Below are 27,513 nucleotides of genomic sequence, written 5' to 3'. Positions count from 1 at the left end.
TTCTTAACCGCCTGCTGCACCTGCATGCTTACCTTCAACGACTGGTGCACAAGGACACCCAGGTCTCGTTGCACTTCCCCTTTTCCCAATCTATTGCCGTTCAGATAATAATCTGTCTTCCTGTTTTTGCCACCAAAGTGGATAACCTTGCATTTATCCACATTATACTGCATCTGCCATGCATCTGCCCAATTACCCAACCTGTCCAAATTGTACTGGAGTTTCTCTGCATCCTCCTCACAGCACACACGCCCACCCAGCTTTGTGTTGTCTGCAAACTTGGAGATATTACATCTAGTTCCCTCGTCTAGATCATTAATATATATTGTGAATAGCTGGGGTCCTAGCACCGATCCCTGTGGTATCCCACTAGTCACTGCCTGCCACTCTTTGCTTCCTGTCTGCCAACCAGTTCTCTATCCAAGTCAGTACCTTACCCCCAATCCCATGTGCTTTAACTTTGCACGCTAATCTCTTATGTGGGACCTTATCGAAAGCTTTCTGAAAGTCCAAATACACCACATCCACTGGTTCTCCCTTATCTATTCTACCAGTTACATCCTCAAAAAATTCCAGTAGATTAGTCAAGCATGATTTACCTTTTGTAAATCCATATTGACTATGTCCGATCCTGTCACTGTTTTCCAAGTGCTCTGCTATTACATCTTTTATAATGGACTCTAGCATTTTCCCCACTATCGATGTATTGGTGGCTAGCTCACTGCAACCAACAACACAGTGTGACAGCAGTAAGGAAAGCTAACCAGATCTTGGGATGTACAGTCAAAGGGATGGCGCACAAATCCTAGGAGTTAATGTTGAGTCTGTACAAGGCACTGGTATGACCACATCTAGAGTGCCAGCTTGATTGCTGCATCGATATACAGACACTGGATGCAAAAGGTTGATACAGTACCTAGTTTTGGGCATCTGAGCTACCAGGAGAGCTTGAAAAGCCTGGGAACAGAAATGAAAAGTGCTGGAAGCACTCAGCAGATCAGGCAGCATCTGTGAACAAGTCAACGTTTCAGATGTGGACCGTTCATTAGAACTGGAAGATGTTATTATTGGACAGCATTTAAAAAGAAACTGAACAAGGGGAAGAGGGAGGGAAGACACACGCGCACGTTCAAGATTGCCACAAATCCTAGAGCCAGGGGACATGGGCAGAAGGAGGGAAGGTGCACAGTTTGATTCTACTTCATTCAGAGGGTAGCAAATGTGAAGACTGGACCATCCAAGGAGACAGTGGAAGCAGATTGTGTGGAAAATAATTAATGGAGAATTGAATAGATGTTTGAGGAAGTGAAGGATTCAGAGGCATTTGTCTTTGGAACTGGCCAGGTGGACTGCAGAGCTTTTCTGGTGCTGTGCTTCTTTACCTTCCTTAGGCTATGAATGCCAGCTTACAAAGTATAATGCTATTCTATTAGGGAGGAGGGAGGCGAATTGTCAAGTAAAGCATCCAGGGCTCCACACCTCTAGAAGCTGATTAAAAAGTGGTATTGGCAGAATATGTCAGATGGGGGAATGGTACACAGCATAGGTTGCTGACAAAGAACTGAAAGTAACCAAACCACAAAGGGGACATCTTAAGAAATGAAGCCACTCAGTAAAGGCATTAACTTTGCACTTACACCATAGCATTATCTGTAATATAGTAACATTGCAAGTTCAGTTTCAGAAGTCTGTGGAGGAAAATTTAAAATAAATGCTTGCGCTTCAGGCTTTAAAAAGAAGTGACTTCATTATGTAACTGTCAGTTGAGATCCACGGTGATTTTTAGTCACGAACACATGATTGTCACATGAGTAATTGCACTCAAGAAGCCCTCAGGAAGCCCTTAATTATTTGTTGGCACAATTGGAATGGCGAGGGCTGTAACTGAATGAACAGCCATTTACTTAGCTGCAGTAAAAGCAAAATTTGTTGCGTCATCAAAATGTAAACAGTTACATGGTTCAAACACAAATTATGAGTTTTGATTTTTTTCAGGAGAACAGATTATGAATTATAGATCTTCCATTTTTACAGTGACTTAAATGTGAATTGTTAGTTATAAAATGTCAGGTTACTCCTCACTACTGGATTGGAATTAGATTTTTATTTTAATTCTAGCCTCTTGCGCATCGCTGATTTTCATCGCTCCACCGTTGGCGGCTGTGCCTTCAGCTGCCGAGGCCCTAAGCTCTGGAATTCCCTCCCTAAACCTCTCCGCCTCGCTACCTCTATCTCCTCCTTTAAGACCCTTAAAACCTACCTCTTTGACCAAGCTTTTGGTCACCTGTCCTAATATCTCCCTATGTGGCTCAGTGTCAAATTTTGTTTGATAATACTACTGTGAAGCACAACGTTCCCGCTAATTTTAAGGGGCTGAATGGCCCATTCAAATTACCGTGCATGCGCGGTTTCTGCCATTAGAACACTGTTGAGCTGGCTGCACAGCACCTGCCGATAGCTGCATGGCCACGCAGCTTAAAGGGAACATTGGTGAAGCACCTTGGGACGTTTTACTATGTTAAAGGCGCTCTATAAATGCAAGTTGTTATTTTGACAGGCAGATGGTTGAGTGATTTTTGTTTGTATTTTGTGATTGCAGATTGGGGTTATTACCATGGTACATAACATTCAAATTCTAATTAGCGATGAATAGCAGTTTGCATAATGCGCTAACATTTCATTTATTTAGACCCAACACTGCTAATCTCTTGGATGCTTGTTGATCTCTTATAGAAAGTCATGACTCACATCGCATTTCAGATTAGTGGTGTTTCATCAACACATAAGTCCCATATATTTAGCCCATATTGTCAATTCTAACAACCCTGGCCATTCAACTGTTGGACATCTGTAGATTATCATCATTTTCGTGTCTTCTCGCTCTTCACTTGGAGAACAGTGAGAAGTGGTGGAAGGATTCACAGACTGATTAACAGTCTGACTGGCCGCATTAACGCTCCTTCCATGGCCGTAACCATCGTTGTACCAGCTGATAGGGTGGATAGTCCTATATGGCGGGAGGGTTTTATGGGCTCCCACATCCCATACAAAGAGAAGGGGCCACCCACATCCACCGGACACAAGTTTCCCGCTGGATATCAACCCAGAATTCAAAGCCGGAGCTCCGACTGCACTCGTCGGGACTGCCTGGAGTGGGGTGCGAACCCTGCACCTTCTGGCCCAGAGGTGCCAAAGGCTCACTCCGCTATCTTTTTTAAAATTCATTTATGGGATGTGGGCGTCGCTGGCAAGGCCAGCAATTATTGCCCATCCCTAATTGCCCTTGAGAAGGTAGTGGTGAGCTGCCTTCTTGAACCACTGCAGTCCGTGTGGTGAAGGTACTCCCACAGTGCCGTTAGGGAGGGAGTTCCAGGATCTTGACCCAGCGACGATGAAGATGTAAATGCGAGACATAAATGAACTTAAACTAATGCATTTTTAATGGGAAATGCTGGAAATACTCAGCAGGTCAGGTCGCATCTGTGGAGAGAGAAACAGATTTAATGTTTCAGGTCAATGGCCTTTCTTCAGAACTGGAAAAGGTTAGAGATGTAACAGGTTTTAAGCAAGTGCAGATGCAGGGAAACAGGGAATGGGAGGAAAGAACAAAAGGGAAGGTCTGTGATCGGGTAACATTTTCCAGTTCTGATGAAAGGTCACCGACCTGAAACATTGACTCTGTTTCTCTCTCCACTTGCAGAGTATTTCCAGCATTTTATGTTTATATTTCAGATTTCCAGCATCCTTGGTATTTTGCCTTTGCATTTTTAACGGGAATGGGAATACTCAAATCAGCCTTTGGATCCGTTCATTTCTTCACTTATTTTAATTTTGTATATACTGACATATTTTAAAATGGACATAATCACTTTTCTTTTGAAGGAGTCAAAATTTCTCCGTACCCAATCTCATCTAACCCATGCATACGGTTTTGCATAAGACGCTTAACGAATGTGACAAAATTAAGATCAGTGCTATAATTCTGAAAAATTCTCCTACAATTTGAAATTCTTAAAACAACTTTTCCAGAATATTTGTCCTTTTTTGTTGGCAGGGATTTGATGCTTCAAATGATAGCCCACTGATCCTTTTATCTTTAGGACAGAGATTCAGATCCATGCCTCAGTGTTTGCTTTTCCATTGTTCACCCATGAGCAAGAACGATGCTTGATTGCCACGGGCACCAGGCAATGAACCTTCAACAGTATTCTGCTCTATTCGATGGGCATGGCCGGCCTGAGATATCAAATCATGGAAGGATAATTTACTTGTCACAGCCCATTAATTTAAAGATGCAGGTTTGTTTCACAAGTCATATACATTATAGTTTCCATTATCAGTAAACCCTCATCCATGTCTTTGTTACCTCTAGACTCAATCATTCCAATGCTCTCCGGGCCGGCCTCCCAGCTTACGCCCTCCGTAAACTAGAGCTCATCCAAAACTCTGCTGTCCATATCCTAACTCGCACCAAGTCCCGTTCACCCATCACCCCCTGTGCTCGCTGACCTACATTGGCTCCCGGTCCGGCAATGCCTCGATTTAAAAATTCTCATCCTTGTTTTCAAAACCCTCCAAGGCCTCGCTCCTCCCTATCTCTGTAACCTCCTCCAGCATCACAACCCCCCTGAGATACCTGCACTCCTCCAATTCTGGCTTCTTGCACATCCCCAATTTTCATCACTCCGCCATTGGCAGCCGTGCCTTCAGCTGCCTAGGCCCCAAGCTCTGGAATTCCCTCCCTAAACCTTTCCGTCTCTCTACCTCTCTCTCCTCCTTTAAGATGCACCTTAAAACCTACCTCTGTGACCAAGCTTTTGGTCACCTGTCCTAATATCTCCCTATGTGGCTCAGTGTCAAATTTTGTTTGATAACGTTCCTGTGAAGCGCCTTGGGACATTTTACTAAAGGCGCTATATAAATACAAGTTGTTGTGGAGTATACCATAATCCATATTCTACAAAAGATCTGTTGTATATTGGGTATTTCTATCACATTTTAAATGGAGATGTGCTGTACTGTATATAGTTAAATCAATGCAACTATTTTTTTTGGAAGACAGCCATTTTTCGCCAAGTGCTCGTTAATATTTTGTGATGTCAGGGGAGCAAAGGTACACCCCCGGGGGGTAAAGGAAAGTGAATGGATGGCGCATTAGCCCAACCTTATATTGCAGTGATATTACATTAGGGAGACCAAACGCAGATTGGGTGACTGCTTTGCGGAACACCTCCGTTCAGTCTGTAAGGGGGACCCCGAGCTTCCGGTTGCCTGTCACTTTAATTCACCGCCCCATTCCCACTCAGACCTCACTGTACTCGGGCTCTTGCATTGTTCCATGGAAGCTCAACGTAAACTCGAGGAACAGCACCTCATCTTCCGATTAGGCACTTTACAGCCTTCCGGACTCAACATCGAGTTCAACAATTTCAGATCATAACCTCGGCCCCCATTACATTTTTACTTATATTTTATCCACAACTTTGTTTTGGCCCTTTTCCCTCCCCCCTGCCTTTTTTTTTTCTTCTCTCTCCCACATGGCAGCTGTCTCTCACTCTGCCAGAACATTTCACACCTAATCTAGAGCCGTCTTTTGTCTCCACTAGTCCTATCACCATCTCGTCTCGTTTTGAATACCTCTTAATGTCTCTTCACTTCTTTTGTCCTGTCCCAGCCCTGCCTTTCGATCTATTTCATTTCCTTTCCAGTTTTGAAAAAGGATTAGACCCGAAACGTGGACTCTATTTTCTCTCCACGGATGTTGCCTGGCCTGCTGAGTTTTTCCAGCATTTTCTGTTGTTATTTCGGATTTCCAGCATCCGCAGTATTTTGCTATCGTACTTATATTGCAGTGGTTAGTTACCTAGGAGTTTGTGGACATTGTTGATAGAAAGCAATTTGGCAATCTCTCTGTGAGGGCGGGCACCTTCTATATGGACTCCAGTCACTGGAGGTCACGCATGAGTCAAAAAAGAGACCACAGGATAAAATAAGATTGGGGCCAAGAAAGTGTACCCAAATGGTGGCATTAATAAGCCTGAAATGAAGTAGAAAAACAGAGAGTATAACAAAGAACAAAAGGAGATGAAAAGAAGTGAGGGAGCAGTAGGATCGTGTACTACTGAGATAAGTTGCAAAGGGAAGAGTAGGTGAATCTAAAGGAAGCCCGTGGACTGATTTCTAGAGATGGTGTAGTGAGAAAAACTGGGACCAATATTAATAGTGAAATGGTGAGCAAAGATCATTTAGGCCAGTGTTGGGTAGGCTTCTGAGTCTAAAAGTGAGGTACATGAGTAGAAGGGTTTGATATTTCAGCAGGGAAACTCATTGGCGGACAAGATATCTTACAGCTTTGGCAAGCTGTAAATCAAAATAAGTTGCCTATTTCCAAATAGCATTAACATGTTTCTTCCTCTATCTTTGATGTTTTCTGTGTTTTTCAGCATCCAGTTCCTTACAGATTCATTTAATTCTTTCTTCCCCATCTACTCACTGCTGACACTGTCACCTTTATTTTCCTCTCTTGCCTCTAAGTCGGAAGGTTGTGGGTTTAAGTCCCACTTCAGAGACTTGAGCACAAAAATCTAGGTTGACAGTCCAGTGCAGTGCTGAGGGAAGGCTCCACAGAATTGCACCCGAGCATGTCAGCAGCTCGACGAAAGAAAATCAGGAAAGCAAATAATGAGGGCTGTTGGTGAATCCAGTGTAAAGTCAGGCGGGTTTGACTGATGGGGATTATACCCAGGAGTGAGAGCGGAGGGGTGACATTACACCAGGCAATCTGATCAATCCGAGCAGAATCTGGACAACATATTTTTATTAAACGAAAGCATAACACTGCGGATGCTGGAAATCTGAAATAAAACCAGAAAATGCTGCAAACATTCAGCAGGCCAGGGCAGCACCTGTGGAGAGAGAAACCGAGTTAACGTTTCAGACCGACGACCTTTCGTCAGAGAGATGTTGGTTTTTCATGGAGTGCATTTTTTAATGGGACCTTGAAGCTCTGAGAGGTCAGAGGGGCAGTATAATCACACAACGATGTTTTACATAGATGTTGAAGACTTCAGTGAAATTCAAGCTGTCCTGCCCCCATTGCCTTGACTTCATGGAACTTCAGGTACTCTGAAGAAGAAAAAAACTCCCTACAAAAAATGTACAGCCCGTGTATTTATTCCCCATGGAATATCTGATGCCCTGCAAAGTCTGGGTGGGGAAGTGGGTATAGCTCTATTCATCCTGTGCACCGTCGGCTGTACTCCACAGTCTCTCAAATTAAAATTCATGTGACATTCAACCTAACGTTTCAATCAAAATAATTGCCTTGTGTTAGGCTCTTCGGGATAACGTATTGCTTTACTGAGGCTTTTCCGTGGGTGTCATTTTAAGGTGACGTGGCAATGATGAAAGACATAATCATATTAAATTAACATTTCTAGCTGTCATTGATTCTATTTTTTTAATTCACCCCAATAATCTAATACATAATTAAACATCAGATTGGTTATTTTACAATCCACAGTTGGGTGTTCTGAATGTGCTAATACAATGGAATGCTGATAAATGGACATCATTAAAATATATTAAGAGCATAAGAACATAAGAAATAGGAGCAGGAGTAGGCCATTCGGCCCTTCGAGCCTGCTCCACCATTCAATGAGATCATGGCTGATCTTCTGCCTCAATTCCATTCACCGGCCCTATCGCCATATCCCTTGATGCCCTTACTAGTCAGAAATCTATCGGCTTCTGTTTTGAATATACCCAATGACTGAGCCTCCACAGCCCTCTTGGGTAGAGGATTCCAAAGATTCACCGCCCTCTGTGTGAAGAAATTTCTTCTCACCTCAGTCCTGAATGGCCTACCCTTTATCCTAAGGCTGGGGCCCCTGGTTCTAGACTCCCCAGCCAAGGGAAACATTCTCCCAGCATCCACCCTATCAAGCCCTGTAATCATTTTGTATGCTTCAATAAGATCCCCTCTCATTCTTCTGAATTCAAGAGAATACAAGCCTAGTTTACTCAATCTCTTCTCATACGACAGTCCCGACATCCCAGGAATCAATCTCATGAACCTTCGTTGCACTCCCTCAATGGCAAGTATATCCTTCCTTAGGTAAGGAGACCAAAATTGTACACAGTACGCCAGGTGTGGTCTCACCAAGGCCCTATATAATTGGAGTAAGACTTCTTTACTCCTGTACTCAAATCCTCTTGTAATGAAGGCCAGCATATCATTTGCCTTCCTAATGGCTTGCTGCACCTGCACATTCACTTTCAGTGACTCATGTACAAGGACACCCAGGTCCCTTTGAGCATCTGCATTCCCCAATCTTACACCATTTAGGAAATACTCTGCCTTTCTGTTTTTTCTGCCAAAGTGGATAACTTCACATTTATCCACATTATAATCCATTATGCTTGGGCCAGTTTATTTAGGAACTACAGACCAAAATAATTGATTTACAGGTTTCTGTCCCATGGCCCATTTAATCCTTTCTTCATGTAATTTGTCCCCTACCCCACACCCCCACCATTTCTTCACCTTTCCTAAAGATAAAGAAGAAATAATTTGCATTTTATAGTGCTTTAACATATTCTTGAGACATCCCAAAAAGCTTTACAACCAATGGATTTGAAGTGTCATCATGGTTGTTATCTAGGCAACTGTGTGAGCCAATTTATGCACAGCAATGTCTCACAAGCAGCAAGTGAACGAACGAATGACCAAATAATTAGTTTTTTGGTGGATTTGGTTGAAAGAGGAATGTTGGCCCAGGACACTAAGAGAACTCCTTGCACTTTTTCCAAATTGTGTTATGGGATCTTTTACGACCAGTTGACCAGATAGACAAGGCCTTGGATTGATGTTGCGTTCAAAAGACAGCACCTCCAACAATGCAGCACTCCCTCTGGGCTGCACAGAAGTGTTAACTAGGTAATGTGTTTAAATCTATTGTAGGGATCAAACCCACAATCTTATGATTCAGACACAAGTGCTATCAGCTGATTATTGCTCAAGGTTTAGTTCAACTGGTGCTGGAAGCCCTTCCAAAGGATCATTCTTCATGTGTGCACCTATTCAGTCAGACCTGGAGGAGTATTCTACCATAGAGGGCATCACAGCTCAGCCCAACCCTGTTCTCACCCAACATCCACATGTGCACGGTTTCCAACAGGAGTCGCTGACAGCAATCCGGGGTTGGAATCATGGCTGGCCCCTTGAACCCCAGGTCAGAGAAATTGAGACCAGGTGTAGCACCTCAGTTACTACCTTGATTAAGAGCAATTAGCTCAGCACAAAGTGAAACTGGGACACTTAATCAAAATAGTTCAGTGCCATAACAACATGGTCTAACCCACCAAACGAAATTATCTGGGGAATTGTCAGCAAGGTAATGTAAAGAAAAAACATAGAAGATGCTCAACAAAAAGCAAACTTTACACAGATCAGATTAGATTTGGGAATATCCCACAGTTTTTAGGTGAATTGAGGCAGTGGACTGACTATATTTTGTGTGGATGATTATGGAACATTTTCTTTATTGATTATATTGAAATATGTTGACTCTAGCGATAGGAGCCTTATGCTTTCAGCCATCAGACAATCGAACTCACAACAACCAATTGTCCTTCATGACTTTGTTAGCAGCGCTGTCAGTCGTGGCTCAGTTGGTAGCACCCTCGCCTCTGGGTCGGAAGGGTTGTGGGTTCAAGTCCCACTTGAGTGCAAAAAGCTAGGCTGACACTCCAGCACAGTGCTGAGGGAACGTTGCACTGCCGGAGGTGCCGTCTTTTCGGATGAGATGTTAAACCAAGGCCCCATCTGCTCTCTCAGGTGGGTGTTAAAGATCTCATGGCACTATTTTGAAGAAGAGCAGGGGAGTTTATCCCTCAGTCGACGTAGCCAAAACAAATAATCTGGTCATTATCACATTGCTGTTTGTGGGAGCTTGCTGTGCACAAATTGGCTGCCGCGTTTCCCACATTACAACAGTGACTCCACTTCAAAAAGTACTTAATTGGCTGTAAAACGCTTTGGGACGTCCAGTGGTCGTGAAAGGTGCCTATAGAAATGCAAGCCTTTCTTCTTTCATGGCCAAATAAAGAAAGAGTATTTACATCAGTTCAGAGAACAGAACAGTGGCTTCAGCAAACTATCTTCTTGAGTCTGTTCTAACAAGCTATGGTGATCCTAGTTGTAGTTATATGTAACTTTATTACATTAGAGAACTGTCCTTGGTCAATACTGACCATGGGATATCTGTGCCTTGCTCTGATTAAGATCCCAAGGCTGTTCTTCATCAGATAGAAATACCATTTCCTTGCTCCATGTCTCCATACAAAGATTATCTGTCGATGTGTCCTCCTTCTATACAATTGTAACAAAGATGAGCAGGATGTTAGGTTCTTATGAGGTACACATATAGACATTACTCAACTTAACAATGTTGACATTCTGACTCTAAACTACGAAAAGGTCATACTGGTACAGATGTTCAATAATTCTCCATTGTAAGCAAGGAGAACAATAGTACAACAGCACACTGGCTAAATCAGCAGAATCTTATCAGCCTACAAATACTATACTTTGGATCAAGGACTCGATATAAAAGAAGTGAATGGAAATCAGTATTATAAATGGGAAGGAATGGAAAGTTTCGATTAGAATTCTATTTTTGGTTCAGAATTCTGCTTGAATAGGGGTCTGTATTCAACTGGGAATTCATCGCCAGTACTACAGCAAACACATCTGCTAAATGAATAGAAATTGAAACTAATCTACAACCACATTCCACCAATACCCATTGCACTCACTCATAATACATTCCTGCTCAGATTTACCCATCATTTCAGCCCAAATCAGAGTTTGTGGGGGATCTGCCTGCTTAGCTGTCTCGAAGCGATGTTGGTGATGGTTGTTACAAGTCTGCCAATGTATAACGATTTTGCTGCTATCAGAAAATTTCACTTGAAGGCAAGGAAGGAAAAATTAGGGGACATCAATAATGTTGGGAATTTAGGATTGAGTTACATAGCGCAGTCTACACAATAGGGATGAACATCTATGTTTTGCCTTGGATGGATGCTGGTCCAACACTAAATTCTAATCCCAACTGCAGTTTTGACCATTGAGATGTGATTCTCTGAAACTTAAACCAACTGAGGAACCACGCTCTCAAAAACCTCAACTCGACGCCTCTTACCTCAGAGTTCAGATGATGCCATAAACATTTGTAAAGATGCTTCAAGCAATGGGATTAGATTATAACTTTGAGCTCCCTCCCTGCTAACCATTATCTTACAGAATGGTATTTGTGTTTAAGATTTCTCCATTGGAGCACCCCTTTACAGGAACGTGCAATGCTGGAAGAGACTATTGTGGTCCCAGCATTTGAAAAATTCTATTCAGTATCGCATCTCCTCAATCTCTTTCTCTGGATTTTCCAACGCTATTCATGTCTGTTGCCTCCCTCAGCAACCTATTCCACACATTCTGTGTGAAGTAGTTAAATCAGAACCTTCCCTCTTGCGAACTTTGGTTTCTGCCTCGTGCAATGCTATGCCAGGTGATGGAGCACAATCTCAGCTGGAGGCACCAAATGGAGGTCAGGCACAAGTCGCTGGGCCGGGAATGCTCACTTCCACGTGACCTTGCAAGGGGGATCGAAGCTGGGGAGCAGGTCACCTGTCCATGTTCTGGGCTGCAGGACATTGGTAGCACAAAGAGTAAAAAAGAAGATAGTTTCTAACCATGTCAGGAGAGGTGACAGTGATGTCTCATGTGAGGCTCCTGAAAGAATATTAACCTTGTGATCAGACACTAAAGTATCGACAGGAAGTTGTTTATGATAAATGTACAGAAAATTCTATATATACTTAATTAAATGTAGAAGTGGTCTGTGTTGTGCTAATAGACAGAAATTTAATACACTTCCCGGCACAGACACGATGGGCTGAATGGCCTCCTTCTGTGCTGCATCATTCTATGTATTATTCTATAAAGGTTTGATTTTGATGAATTCGAACAAGCTGTTGTAGCGGCCTTTGACTAGATCTAAGAACCATGCTTAACTCACGCTCAGTGTGCAGCCAGGCAGAGCCGACATGCATCAAAAAACAACCAGAAACGAGATATTAGTACAAGGGGAGTCTCACCCTGATGTCTAGTTAATTGACAAGAGTCTGGGGAGAGCACTGATGGTATCATACAGAGTGCTGCTCTCAACTTGTGTGTTAATCTAAATCAATGAATGCATCCTCAGTACAGTGATAGCTGTGGAATTCCTTCCTATAACAGGCTCTTTAACTCTTCCAGGTTCGGTTATGTTGTATATTTGGATTGCTCGGAACCAAGAGAATTAAAAAACAAAGGAAGAAAATGCTTCTCTTCCCTGCCCCACAACATTCTTCTTTCCTCGGTTCTGGCTCCTGCTGGGGCCAGACTTCCATTGGCACTGCCCTTCCTCCAGTACCTCAGTTAAGTGTCCATCCTTCATGGGCGAGCCTACACGATGAGTGTTGCCAAACTCTTCGAGCGTGGCATCTTAGCCTGATGTCTAGTTCATATTTGAGAGTCTGGAGGGAGAACAGATAATGTCATGCAGAGTGCTGCACTCTGAGTTTATGCAATAAATTAAATCAATAAAAGAATTCTTACTGCAGGGATAGCTGCAGGATTCCTTGTTGCAATACAGCCAAGTCTGATCCTGCCTTTCACCCGATATCCTTTTTTTAAATTCATGCATGAGATGTGGGCGTCGCTGGCAAGGCTGGCATTTATTGCCCATCCCTAATTGCCCTTGAGAAGGTGGTGGTGAGCCACCTTCTTGAACCGCTGCAGTCCATGTGGTGAAGGTGCTCCCACAGTGCTGTTGGGGAGGGTGTTCCAGGATTTTGACCCAGCGACGGTGAAGGAACGGCGATATATTTCCAAGTCAGGATGGTGTGTGACTTGGAGGGGGACTTGGAGGTGGTGGTGTTCCCATGTGCCTGCTGCCCTTGTCCTTCTAGGTGGAAGAGGTCGCGGGTTTGGGAGGTGCTGTCGAAGATGCCTTGGCGAGTTGCTGCAGTGCATCTTGTAGATGGTACACACTGCAGCCACGATACGCCGGTGGTGGAGGGAGTGAGTGTTTAATGTGTTGGATGGGGTGCAATCAAGTGGGCTGCTCTGTCCTGGATGGTGTCGAGCTTCTTGAGTGTTGTTGGAGCTGCACTCATCCAAGCAAATGGCGAGTATTCCATCACACTCCTGACTTGTGCCTTGTAGATGGTGGAAAGGCTTTGGGGAGCCAGGAGGTGAGTCACTCACCACAGAATACCCAGCCTCTGACCTGCTCCTGTTGCCACAGTATTTATGTGGCTGGTCCAATTAAGTTTCTGGTCAATGGTGACCCCCAGGATGCTCCCTGTCTCTAGCCTAGTGGCCCCAAGCCAGTTACAGTGCCCTTACTGCTACCCTTGCAGAGATCAACATGGCCTAGGTGTTAAAACATAGGAACTTCCTCATCAGTTACACACTGGTGTCTGTGGGATCTTGCCTGGCACAAAATGGGGCCCATGTTTGCCAACATAATAGTCACTGCACTTCAAATTAACTCATAGGGCTGGATTTTCATTGAGGAGGTGGGTAGGAGGTGGGACTACAACTTTCGGGGTTGTAGCCCCGCCTCCATCGAGTTCTAGCCAACTCATGCGATTTTCACTTGATTGACCTTGTTGAGCCCACTCAGCGGGCTCAGCAGGCCAATTAAGGGCCACCCGGCAACAGGTGATGTCACAGATTGATATTTCATCTGTCAAGACCTTTTGACAGATGAAATATCAGCGTTTAACAGCTATTTGAAGCTGTCAAACACTGACAATCTGCATTCCAAGTTAATTCCTTCCTCTCAGGATGATTTAGAGATCTCCCCAGAACAGAAAGCTGAATGCTGGAACTCTTGACAGTTCGCAGCCATTCTGCTTTCTGTGCCGGTCAGATGAGGGACTCCCCAGACCTGAAGGAAGGAAGGCTGTAAAGGTAAGTAAAGGTTAGTAGAACTTCATTAAACACTTTACACAGATCAAACACGGGCAGCACGGTGGCATAGTGGTTAGCACTGTTGCCTCACAGCTCCAGGGACCCGAGTTCGAATCCGGCCTCGGGTGACTGTCTGTGTGGAGTTTGCACATTCTCCCCGTGTTTGCGTGGGTTTCCTCCGGGTGCTCCGGTTTCCTCCCACAGTCCAAAGATGTGCAGGTTAGGTTGATTGGCTATGATAAATTGACCCTTAGTGTTAGGGGGATTAAATACGTGGGGTTACGGGGATAGGGTGGGATATGTGTTGGTGTAGGGGTTACGGGGATCGGGGGTGGGATATGTGTCGGTGCAGGCTCGATGGGCCGAAATGGCCTCTATCTGCACTGTGAGGTTTCTGTGATTCTGTGAAACACACTTACCTCTGCACTCATGCACCCATCACTCACCTGAACACCGGACATCTCGACCCCTCCAAGCACTTCAGCCCGACGGCCCGACTCCTCTAACTTGGCGTGGTTCGGAGCCATCGGGAATCCCACATTTCAACAATGAAAATAGGGTTTAAGCTAAAAACTGCCTGTTAACTACCTGTTAACAGGCAGTTAATTGGCACTAATCCCCTTCCTGCCTCGGGGAGGCGAATCCCAGTGCGGGTCGGTTACCCGCCTCCTTTGAAACTGGCATGGAGGCGGGTTGGGGTGGGATGGGTTCGTGCTCCCCGATTTCAGGATTTTAACCCCCCACACGCCTCCAATCCCGCCTCCACGGCCCAATGAAAATCCTGCCCATTGTCTCTGAAGTGGTCACCAACAGAGCCATGAGGGTGGTGAGGACTTTTTTGGGTGGTGAGCAATGTTCCCTGTGAGCTGTGCTTTGTTCTGCGTGGCCTGTTTCTTTTAACGTGCGGTCCCTTTAAATTTCTGCGCATGCGCGGTATCTACAGTGTAAAAGCCGGAGAGCGGCCTGCGCGGGACCTTTCCCGTCACTGCGCGGCTATGCAGCTTACTGGGGGTAGGTTCTGACACCACTGTGTCAGCCAATGAGTTGGAGGCAGGGTGGGACTTACGGTGGGAGTGACAGTCTACAGAGTCTATTTAAACAGAGTCTCTACGAACTGCAGCAAACAAAACTCATGACCGAAACTACAACCGAGTCTCCTAATAAAAGCAAGATTATTCCTCCAGCAAATGTGGAGGGTAGTCACATAATACAAATTATGCGCCTACAACCAATACCAGCCACTTACAGCAGTGCTGTCTCCAGGCGTGATTGATGGGGAGATTACCCAATCATCTCCATTCTGGCTGGGACTTGTGGTGTTACTAGTTGTAGCATTTTTTTTGGTTTTGAGAAAAAACCTTTCATGTTATTACTTTGTCTGGAACCTCAAGTACCTGAGTATCTGAGTTAACCAGAAATTTCAAAGTTTGAGTCCCTGGGTTTCCAGTTATTGTGCATTACAACAACAACAACTTGTATTTATATAGCGCCTTTAACACAGTAAAATGTCCCACGGTGTTTCACAGGAGTGTTATAAGACAAATAAATTTGACACCGAGCCACATAAGGAGAAATTAGGGCAGGTGACCAAAAGCTTGGTCAAAGAGGTAGGTTTTAAGGAGCGTCTTAAAGGAAGAAAGAGAGGTAGCGAGGTGGAGAGGTTTAGGCAGGGAATTCCAGAGCTTAGGGCCTAGGCAACAGAAGGCACGGCCACCAATGGTTGAGGGATGCTCAAGAGGGCAGAATTAGAGGAGCGTAGATATCTCGGGGCGTTGTGGGGTTAAAGGAAATTGCAGAAATAGGGAGGGGTGAGACCATGGAGGGATTTGAAAACAAGGATGAGAGTTTTGAAATCGAGGCGTTGAGTTAGGGTAGAGTTTTGCCAGTTCTCAGGAGAGGAGCTTCATGTCTCTGTGCATGCGTGTTGGTATCGTTCTGAGCCCGCTATGCGTTTCACTCCTATCATCGCTGATTCGAGCAGGATGGGACTTAGCCGTGATAAACCCCGTTGTTGAATGACTTGCTAAAACTCACTAGTCTGGACACATGTGAAGAATGGCCATTTGGGCCAGGTAACAGAGTTACTGCCACTGGACTATGTCCCAGCTCGAGTTAGCACCTCCAGAAGAAAGGAGAAAAAAAACTGGGCCAAAAAATAAAAATGATTTCTGCCGGTATCATGGGGATTATGGCTTGTGTTTGAGCTTGGTATTTAAAGATGTTATGAATATTCAAACTAGTCCACCAGTAGTCACTTGCAAGGAGTGCAAAACAGGCAATAAAGGTGTGATCAGCTGTAAATATAATTGATTCGAGTCCATGTTTTAGTTTATTTTCAATGGGCGCTTCCCCATTTATTGGTGCATTTATGCAGTAGTGTGGCAGCCCAGAATGAGGGGACATACTCTCAAGATTAAAGCTAGGCCATTTAGGAGGAAGAAAGGCTAGCACCGTTCACGACCTCAGGATGTCCCAGAGCGCTTTACAGCCAATGAAGTACTTTTGAAGTGTAGTCACTGTTGTAATGTAGGAAGCACAGCAGCCAATTTGTGCACAGCAAGGTCCCACAAACAGCAATGAGATAATGACCAAATAATCTGTTTTTGTGACATTGATTGAGGGATAAATTTTGGCCAAACACCGGGGAGAACTCCCCTGCACTTCTTCAAAAATAGTGCCAAGGGATATTTTACGTCCACCTGAGAGGACAGACAGGACTTTAGTTGAACATCTCATCTGAAAGATGGCACCGCCAACAGTGCAGCACTTGAGTGCCAGCCTAGATTTTTGTGCTTAAGTCTCCTGGAGTGGGACTTGAACCCATGACCTTCTGACACAAACCCACAATCCTTCTGCCTCAGAGGTAAGAGTGCTACCAACAGAGCCATGGTTGACACTACAGATCCTATAGATGAATTACTTTGAAATGCAGTGACTGTTTTGTGAGTAAGAAAAATCCAGAGTGAGAAAGGGCTATTGTCCCATTGAGCCCGGCTCCATCCATAGTCCATATATGGTTGTACCACATTGGATTCCTTCCCACACGCATGTAGGTAAACACAGCAGACATATTGTGCAGCACAAGATTGCACAAAAAACAACGAGATACATGATCAATGAATCTGTTTGTTGTATTGGTAAAGGGAGAAATGCTATTGAGATACCAGGAACTCACTTTGAATAATGCCATGGGATCTGTAATGTTCACCTGAACCACTAAAACAGGCAGACAGGTTCTCAGTTTAACATGTTGTCCTGAGGGCAGCACCTCCAACAATGCAGTCAATGTTTCATGCCGGTGTGACTCTGTAATTTAGAGATGCTCCCTTAACAATCAGCATCTGACAGTGTTGTCATTGGGCAACCGGTTTTATCCGAACTACATGCACCGTGACTCTGCATGATGACGCTTGGAAGTAATGCCTAAAAGGCTGTTTTAAACTTTAATAATCCCTTTCCTCATTTAGCCTTGGTTTACAATGAACTTTAAAACAATTTCAAATAAGAACAGTACAAAAATGGCACATGCAGTACTTAGACTTAATGGCCCAGAAATTCGGGTCGGGGGCTTCCCGCTGGTGCAAGCCTCCGACCTGCATTTACCTAGCGCGCCGGCCGTTGAGCTGTGGGCCCGCGTGGGATTCCGATCCTGGGCCTGCTCCAACTGCCGGCGCGCAGTGCTTGCATATCCCAGGGGCGCAGTTAGTTCGAAGCGTCCCCTGGGATCACGTGGGCCATGGGGAGCCAATCGGAGCAGGGAATGCCCATTCATAAGTTTGACAGGAAGAGCTGTCAAAACTTATAAATACTACGGGCCCCAAAACATCACTAAATCTTCAAATAATTACATGAAATAACTATTTTAAACAATAATTTAAATTTTTGAAAAAATTAATTACATTTTCTAACGGGACTAAAAATAAACTTACCTTTTTTTAAAGTATTTAAAAATAATAAACCTGTGGAAAAAATGTTTTAATTTTAATTAATTCACCACTTACCTTGTAAAAGCAGGCCTTACGACTGCTTTTTAAATGTGTAACTTCTGGAGACTTACCCCCCGGGAAAACCTGCAAAAAAACGCAAGTTCGATGTGCACACGCAGCCTCTCCTGCGCACGCGTTCGACCTCTTAACCCCAGCTTTCAGGGGAACGGAAGTGCCGGTTTCCCGCGCATGCGCAGTGCATGCAGGAAACCAGCACTTCCATTGGGCTTACGGGTGAGTACCCCAGGCATACTCACCCGTGGAGACCCGAATTTCTGGGCCACTTTTGTGATTTTATTTCGCTCCTGCTCTCAAAGTCCTTTGGATTACAACTAACTCCCCTCCCCAACCAATAGCATTCAATGAATGGTTACAGCACAGAAGGAGGCCATTCGATGCTACTGTTAAGCATCACGGGAGGCTCTGGGGGCTGACTGATGATCTGGAAGGCTGTACAAAGATGGGTAAGGGACTTAATTAATAGACCACTCTGAGGTTTTAACCTGAAACTAAAATGTAACTTGCTGAACATGTAATATTTAAGCAATTGTGGAGTTGCATAATTTCTGGTTTTTACGATTATGCTAAAAATGATCAAAGGGTCTCTAGCATAAGGGAGGAGGGCGATGGGACATCAAAGACTGACCTTTGTTATCCTGGCTCTTTGACTCAGTGGAAAATGGGATTAATCCCTGCATCTCTTAACACTTTTGGTTTAATGAAACAGGCTGAATTGTCGTGCACTTTGGAAGAGTGATGTGACTATTTTTATAATGTCTGTATATCATGTTTTTTTTTAAAATCAATGCTGATTTTACCTTTTTAAACCATTGGTTTTACAGGTCTGTGTTTCCCTGCAACACCTGCCACAACTTGTATATCAAAACATTCATTGCCTTTATTGAAAATTGAAATATTTTTGCCCTATCATTTTTGGTGAATTTAGGTGCCCCAGTTTATTTGACGTCTTTTTATGTAAAGGACACATGGCTAGGGAATAAACTGCTTGAAACTTAGATCTACTGAGCACCATAGGTGTGAGTCCGGTCAGTGGCCAACTTAGGAGTAGGTAACTTTATTCCCGTCCCATCCTGAAAATGCTTACTATTGTTGGGGTATCGTCCCATGGCCATTGGCTGCTCTCTGGTACTTCACCCACATGACCGTTCTTCATGCCAGAATATAGACAGTACATGCCAGCAGAGAGCGAGGGAGGAGGCAGTTATCTAACCTCCCGTCCCATCCCATCCCACCACCCCCCCACCCCACCCCCCCCCCCACCCACCCACCCACCCACCCACCCACCCAACCGCTGACTGCAATACAGGGTGCTTTTAATAGCAGTGGAAACAGAGGAGGAAGTGCCAAAAAAGTATGGCGGGCAATAACATTGGAAGGAACATCGCCATATTTCCAGTACAAAGCCGCTGCTGGGTGTCACTGCTTTATCAGCAATAGGTTGGTAATGTAAATATAAGCGTGCAATTGGCACTTGCATGTGGAGTGTGTAGGCAGTGGATGAGGTTTACACTTCATTAGTTTAATGGCACCAAATACCACCTATGTAAATGTTAATTTGTTGTTCGTCTACATGAGTTTAACACCTCAATATTCACTGCCTACTATAGTCTAGACTATAATCACACTTATTTGCTCCTTTGAAGGCACTTTTACATTACAGCTTAGTGCAGTCTAGGCCTCAGAGAATGGTGCTAAAATGAACTGGTAGTATCACGTTCCTGATTTTACTTTTAGAATCTGAATCGTACAGCACAGCGGGAGGCCATTTGGCCCGTTCATGCCTGTGCCGGCTCTTTGAAAGAGCAGTCCAGCTAATCCCACTCCCCCCTGCCCTTTCCCCACAGCCCTGCAAATTTTTCCTTTTCAAGTATTTATCCAATTCCCTTTTGAAAGTTACTATTGAATCTGCTTCCACTGCCCTTTCAGGCAGCGCGTTCCAGATCACAACAACTCGCTGCATTTTTTAAAAATTCACCTCATCTCGCCTCTGGTTCTTTTGCCAATTAACTTAAATTTGTAAGTAAATCTGTAAATCCTGCATGTGGAAACAGTTTCTCCCTATTTACTCTATCCCTCATAATTTTGAACACCTCTATTAAATCTCCCCTTAAACGTCTCTGCTCTAAGGAGAACAAGCCCAGCTTCTCTAGTTTCGCCATATAACTGAAGTCCCTCATGCCTGATATCATTGCAGTAAATCCCCTCTGCACCCTCTCCGGGGTTGACAGCCTTCCTAAAGTGTGGTGCCCAGAATGGGACCGATAAGCTATTGGTGCCAGAGGTGTGTTTACGGCCTGGTTTCTGACGCACGTTAGCCGGGCAGTCGGCAGCAACCAATTGTAAACCTGACAAACTTGGTAAGCCACTGCCCCGCTCGTTCCCTGTCACCCTGTAGCTTTTACCTCACATGCTTCTCTTAAAAATACAAAAGTCTCTGCTACTCCCTGTGGAAAAGCATTTCATGCTTTAACGACTCTCTTCTGTGTCTCTCTCATCACTTTCTTCATGGCAATTTCAAATTGAGGGCACTCTCCAACCAGAGAAAATATTCCTTCTCTATCCATTATCAAAACCCTTCATAATCTTAAAAACCTCTCTTAAATCTCTGAGCCTTCTCTGCTCCAGCAGAAATAGTTCAGGTATCTCAAGTCTCTCCTCATAACTATGACCCTAATATTGGCCAATTTATATTGTAGAGCATTTTGCTGAAGAAACGCTAGACATTGGGGTTAATATGAGCTTTTTCCCCCTTTAAAGTATCTGTCACATCTTGCAACCGATATTCTAGCGAACCCTGTTCTGTACTATGATATGCTCTGGATCAGCCTTGTTTAAAATATGGGGTTGATTTGGAGACTGGCAGCAACATCAGAGCAACAGCACAGGTGAAGTTGTCCTCAAGTCATATTTACAACTGTGCCGTGGAATGGCCCCAATTGCTGGCTGGTACAGATATACTGAGATCCGTGGTTACCTGCAATTAGAACAAACTGGCAGCCACAATAGCATGACAACACTGCTTAGGCCTCAGCTGGAGTTTTGTGTTCAATACTGGGCACCACACTTTAGGAAGGATGTCAAGGCCTTGACGAGGGTGCGGAGGAGATTTACTAGAACGGCACCAGGGATGAGGGACTTCAGTTATGTGGAGAGACTGGAGAAGCTGGGGTTGTTCTCCTTAGAACAGAGAACTTTAAGAGGAGATTTGATCGAGGTGTTCAAAATCATGAATGATGTTGATAGAGTAAATAAGGAGAAACTGTTTCCAGTGGCAGAAGGGCCAGAGGACACAGATTTAAGGTGATTGGCAAAAGAACCAGCGGCGACATGAGGAAGCATTTTTTTTACACAGCGAGTTGTTGTGATCTGGAATGCACTGCCTGAAAGGCTGGTGGAAGCAGATTCAATAGTAACATTCAAAAGGGAGTTGGATAAATACTTGAAGGAAAAAAAGTTGCAAAGCTATGAGGAAAGAACAGGGGAGAGTGGGATTAATTGGATAGCTCTACCAAAGAGCCAGCACAGGCATGATGGACCGAATGGCCTCCTTCTGTGCGGTATCACTCTATGATTCTATGACTGTCTATTTATCCTTTACCGACTGTGGCACTTTGTCATTGCAGGAAGGGAGCAAAATCATTTTGCAAGATGGTGATCCCTATTTCAGGAGGCAGCGCTGTAATATAAATAGGGTGTCTCGGAACTGTCGTCATCTCTCTTCTCTGTGACTACTCCAAGACTGTGCTTGGCTCAGTTGGTAGCACTCTTTCCTGTAGAGATCAAGCCCGACAACAGCAGTTGAGCTCCTAATCTAGGCTGAAACCCCACGGCAGTGCGGTAGGAGTGCAACGTTGTCGAAGGTGCTGTCCTTCAGATAAGAGATTAAATTGAGGTTCTGTCAGGTGGATGTTAAAGATTTCAAGATCAGGGAGATGATCTGATATTTTCAACCAATAGATGGTTCGGTGATTCATTCCATTGCTGTTTCTGGGACACTGCTGGTGAAAGATGGCGACCACTTTGCCTTCATTTAACAACAGTTACAATGTTCCAAAAATAATTCCAAAGCACTCGGAGATGCTTTGATGTCATGTTAAGACGCTGTGTAAATTAGACGCTCCATCCTAAATATATCTTCATAGCTGAGTCATATAGGGTTAAAATAGCCGGGCCTAGAAATTAGGTTTGCCTCCGCCAGGGCTTTTGCGCCCGAAATTTTGCGCCCGCGATAATTGCCGCTGCGCCCGCCAAAAATTCAGCTGCCCCACGCCCAGACGGCTGCGGGCGCTAATGGAGGGTTTCAGCGCCTCGCTATGGGCGCTGAATGCAGGTTTGCGGCGCTAATCCCCCACTGCGGCACCCGATGCGGTGCGGCAGGCTGGGGTACTGCAGGCCTCCTCCTTCTGTTAAGGAGGAGCTGCCTGCAGCCGACCGCTGACCGGTTGATTCGCCCGACAAATGAGCCCGGCACCTCGGAGAAGTGCCGGGCTCGCGGGCCACACTCATCAGTGCCGCGGGGGGGTGGTGGAGGAGTCCGGGGAGAGAGGTGCGGGCAGGCGGCCGCCGGGAAAGCGGCCGGCCGCCGCTCCACCTTAATGCGCCGGCGCTACGTGCTGCAACATCCCGTTGAACAATCGTTGGTTGCGGCTGCCACGGGCGAGGCGGCCGCAACTGAATTTGGGCGTCCGGCCGCGTTACCACGGCAACCAGGACGCTGCGCACACCGATGACGTCATCGGTGCCGGCGCAGCGCTACCGGCTAACGCCGATGGTAGGGCCCAACGCAATTTCGATCGCGGCTATAATTCCGGCGCAAGGCCCTCTAACGCCTCTAATTGGGCGCTAACCCCACCGAATTTCTAGGCCCCTGTTTCGAATCAGCCAGCCTAAGAGGAGTCCCAGTATTGTTGATGATTGCATTTTACAACAAAAAAATGTAATAGGTACAAAATTCCTCCTTCAACAATGTTCTCTCCGTAAATAATTGCAAGAATGCTTGGTATTGAAATGTGTGATTTCCACACTTGGTCAGTTATTCTGGCGAGAAATCCTTCTGATTTTCCATTAAAAGGAGAGATTTCCTCTCCTCCTGCTCCCAGGTCTGATTTCCCATCTGTGTGATAGCGTGAATCAGGCAAAAGATGCTTCAAAGGTATTTAAAATAGAAGGAATAATGCTGGAGGTGTGCAACGCATCTAAAACAGAAAGGCCCGTTAACATTTCAGGTCACCGTTCATGATTGAAGGGTCCACACCCAAAGCATTAACCTATATATTCTCTTTCAGGTGCTGACTGACCTGCTGTGCGTTACCAGGTTTTCAGTCTCTTTTTTACTTAGCATTTCAAATATTTAGATCACTTGGATATGAAGACTTTATTTTGTTTTGCCTTTCTCCTTCAAAACCAATTTATTTCCAAATGAAATGAATGAGTGCAGTTGTGTGTCATTCACGAAGACTTCCAACGCTCAGCTCTATTACTTTGCGCTTTCTATATAAAAGCTCCAGAATAAATTTCCACCTGGAAAAGTTGGAGCTCGCCAGGTACAAGTCGCGATAAGGGAGATGGAGCTAATTGCTGTGAAATGCTGTGATTTGGCTGCCTTTCATGCTTGGCATGCAACCCATTGAACTGCCAGTTGCATCACTTTAAAGCAGTGTTCCAATATTTATGCCGAGGGCCACAATCCCAACCATTGTGTTGCTTGAGTGCCAACCTCAAGAACACTGCACTGTAGCTAGGAACATAGGAAAAGGAGAAGGTCGTTCAGCCCCTCGAGCCTGTTCTGCCATTTAATGATATCATGGCTGATCTGCAACTGCGATTCGCTACACATTGAGCTCTTGAATTCAGTCATACCACTGTGGCCAGTTGCCAAGTGGAAGCCAGGCACCCCCACCCCACCGCCCCCACCCCGCTGGAAAAAGAAAGAAGTCAACAAGACCAAGGCCTAGAAATTCGGTGGGCTGCACCACCAGTTAGCGCCTAAAGAGGGCACTCAGTGACTTTAGCGCCACTGGCCACGCCTCCTGTGAAATTTAGCGGGACGCTAATGGCGGCATTAGCCTGTAGCGCTGCGCCGCCACCGATGACGTCATCGGTGTGCGCAGCACCACGCTACCGCCCTGAACATGATATTGGGTCGCGCCCCCCCCCGTAGCGCCGGTCGCAAATTGCGACCGGTTCAGGGGGGCCTACCTGTGGCGGTAGTGGCGCAAATTAAAGGGGAGGTGCGGGGCGACCATTTTTTTCGGTGGCCGCCTGCCAGCACCTCCTCGCGCTGCCCTCCCCGACCTCCTGATCCCACCACCCCCCCCCCCCGGGCAGTGCCGGCTGTGTCCCGAGAGCCCGGCACTTCTCCTCGGTGCCGGGCTCTTTTGCCGGTACTCGCGCTCGGAGATCGCACTGGTGCAGGCCCCTCCCCTTTAAGAAGGGGAGGAAGGCCTGCAGTACCGCAGCGCGCCGTGCCGCAGCGTGTGGCGCTGCGGCACGTTGCGCTGCGATATTCAGTTTCAGCGCCCCAAGACGGACGCGGGGCACCTCAAGCAGCGCCCCGCTTCCGTTTGGGGCGTTCAAACTGAATATCCCACTGGTGCTCCCGGCTCCTTCCGGGGCGGGATTTCTGGCGCCCAGGTGAGCTTGGCGCCCCAAACGGGGCGCCACCGAATTTATAGGCCCAAAAGTTCAATTGAATAGTTTTAATTTAACAAACTCTTTGATGTATGTGAGCAGGGATAATCTTGCCTCCAACAAAGAAAGAAAGACTTGCAGTTCTATAGCATCTTTCATGACCACCGGGCGTCCCAAAGCGCTTTACAGCCAATAAAGTACTTTTTTGACGTGTAGTCACTATTGTAATGTAGGAAACGCAGCAGCCAATTTGAGCACAGCAAGCTCCCACAAACAGCAATGTGATAATGACCAGATAACCTGTTTTAGTGATGTTGATTGAGGAATAAATATTGGTCAGGACACTGGGGATAACTCCCCTGCTCTTCTTCAAAATAGTGCCATCAGATCTTTTACGCTATAAAAATACAAGTCTTTGTTGTTGTCCACCTGAGAGAGCAGATGGGCCTCGGTGTAACATTCGAAAGACGGCACCTCCGACAGTGCATCACTCCCTCAGTACTGCACTGCCGTGTCAGCCTAGATTTTTGTGCTCAAGTCTCTGGAGTGGGACTTGAACCTGCAACCTTCAGACCTAGTGGACATTAGTGAACCAGTTGAGTTTTTACAACAACCCGAAAGCTACATGGTCACTTTTATGAAACCAGCTTTTTATTTCCAAACGTTTTACTCCATAAACTATGAAGGCTATAGCTGTAGGCTATTTGTAGACTGGTTAGCTTACGATGGCAATTATCATTTTGATACTGATTTTCTAGCCTGTAGTCGGTTGCACAGTAAACCACAATTGAAGGAAAGAAATGGCTTGACTGCATACTAATGAGGGAGAACTGCATGATGGACTATAATGACCTTTATGTCCTACATGATACTTTATTTCTCGTTTAAGGTACTCCTACCTTGGTGGAAGCCAGCCGAAAACTGACACTATGGGCGTGATCCTGCCAGCCCTGGGGAGGCAGGTATGGAGGCGGGACTGCCGGGAAAATGGCAGAATCTGGGGGCAGGTGCCCAACTGGCCCCCAACCTGTCTCCATACCATCTTGCCAGGAGGCGGTAGCCATCCCGCACCGGGTCCCGTCTCCTTGGAGGCGGGAAGGGATTACAGCCACTTAACTGCCTGTTAACAGGTAGTTAACAGGCAGAAAATAGGCTTATCCCCATTTTGCCCACACAAGTGCGGGCTTCCCGAAGGCTCCGAACCCCGCCAGGGTCACCGAGACGAGTAGTGGGTCTGCGGGGGTCGGAGGGGTCCAAAAGTGTGCTGTGAAGGTGAGTGATGGGTGCAAGTGTGGAGAGGTGAGTATGTGAGGTAAGTGGAAAGTGTTAGAAAAAGTGTACTTACCTTTGTTTCTTCCTGCAGGCTTCAGTCGGTGGGTATGCGGAGAGTCTCACACCTCCGCGGTACAGATGACAGATGGCCGTTGCATTCTCCAATGCAACAACCATCTCATTTCTGCAAAAGAAAGAAGTTTGATGAGCATCAAATTATAGAGAATGTCAGTGTGTGACAGCTTCACAGAGCTGTCAAACGATGACAATTCATCTGTCAGATGAAACGTCATACGTTGACAATCTCTGTAACCGGCTTTCCCTTAATTGGCCTGCTAAGCCCGCTGGGCAGGCTTAACAAGGTCAATCAAGGGAAAATAGCATGGGTTGGCCAGAAGTTGATGGAGGCGAGACTGAACCCCGACAAGTGGGAGTCCCGCCTCCAAAAGCTCCCCATTGGCAAACTCACCCCCTTGGCTCTTCCGCCATCTGTTGTGCTTGTTTATAATTAGCTTGGTCTACAGAGCGATTTAGCCACACAGCTCTGCGGTCAGATCTCCATTTCCGCAAGTCAAATGTGAACTGGTCTGGCATATTTTTCACCCCTCTCGCAATTGGCTCACTACAGGTGCTCCGTGGTAGCGCTCTCGCCTCCAAGTCAGAAGGTTGTGGGTTCAAGTCTTGCTGCAGGAACTTGAGCACATAATCTAGGCTGAAACCTCAGTGCGGTACTGAAGCAATGTTGCACTGTCGGAGAACATAAGAACATAAGAATTAGGAGTGGGAGTAGGCCATGCGGCCCCTCAAGCCTGAAAGACCTCAACTCCACTTTCCTGCCCAATCCCCATATCCCTTGATTCCCCTAGAGTCCAAAAATCTATCGATCTCAGCCTTGAATATACTTAAAGACTCAGCATTCACAGCCCTTTGGGGCAGAGAATGCCAAAGATTCACAACCCTCTGAGTGAAGGAAATCCTCCTCACCTCAGTCTTAAATGGCTGACCCCTTATCCTGAGACTATGCCCCCCTAGTTCTAGACACTCCAGCCAGGGGAAACAATCTCCCAACATCTACCCTCAGTCAATCCCCCTCAGAATCTTGCATGTTTCAATGGGATTGCCTCTCATTCTTCTAAACTCCAGAGAGTATAGGCCCAATCTACTCAATCTCTCTTCATAGGACAACTCTCTCATCCCAGGAGTCAATCCAGCAAACATTTGTTGCACCGCCTCTTATCCTTCCTTAGATAAGGAGACCAAAACTTTGCACAGTACCCCAGGTGTGGTCTCACCAACGCCCTGTACAATTGTAGCAAGACTTTCTTACTCTTGTACTCCAACCCCCTTAGAATAAAGGCCAACATACCATTTACCTTCCTAATTGTTTGCTGTACCTGCATCCTAATTCTCTGGCCGGGATTTTACTAACCTCGGTGGGTCCATGGCGGGTGACGTCGGTGACGGGTCCCGACTCCGCTGCTGGCTCCAGCCCACTCTGTAAAATGAATTTCTATTGATTGGGCTTGTTAAGCCCGCCCAGCGCGTTTCCCAGCCAATTAGAGGAAGTGGATCTGGTGACAT

At 45.7% G+C, this 27,513-nt stretch overlaps 1 protein-coding gene across 3 annotated transcripts in view; it reads left to right on the top strand.

Moving 5' to 3' along the window:
* LOC147103585 (seizure 6-like protein) overlaps nt 1–27,513 on the top strand; it is a 321,234-nt gene that overhangs the window by 5,963 nt on the left and 287,758 nt on the right. Inside the window, exon 1 of one of the 3 annotated variants that reach the window (XM_086012035.1) lies at nt 18,231–18,473. The exons of the other annotated variants lie outside the window; for them this stretch is intronic. Coding sequence (XP_085868161.1) covers nt 18,470–18,473 — 4 coding nt within the window. The 5' untranslated portion in view covers nt 18,231–18,469. Of the gene's footprint in view, nt 1–18,230; nt 18,474–27,513 lie in introns of those variants that run through there. 3 annotated transcript variants of the gene reach the window in all.

Source organism: Somniosus microcephalus, chromosome 19 (assembly GCF_052327205.1).
Source record: "Somniosus microcephalus isolate GS21.2 chromosome 19, FLI_Smic_1.0, whole genome shotgun sequence".
Classification (NCBI taxonomy): Eukaryota; Metazoa; Chordata; class Chondrichthyes; order Squaliformes; family Somniosidae; genus Somniosus; species Somniosus microcephalus.
Note: the sequence above shows the minus strand (reverse complement) of the source record. Positions and strands in the feature narration are given on the sequence as shown.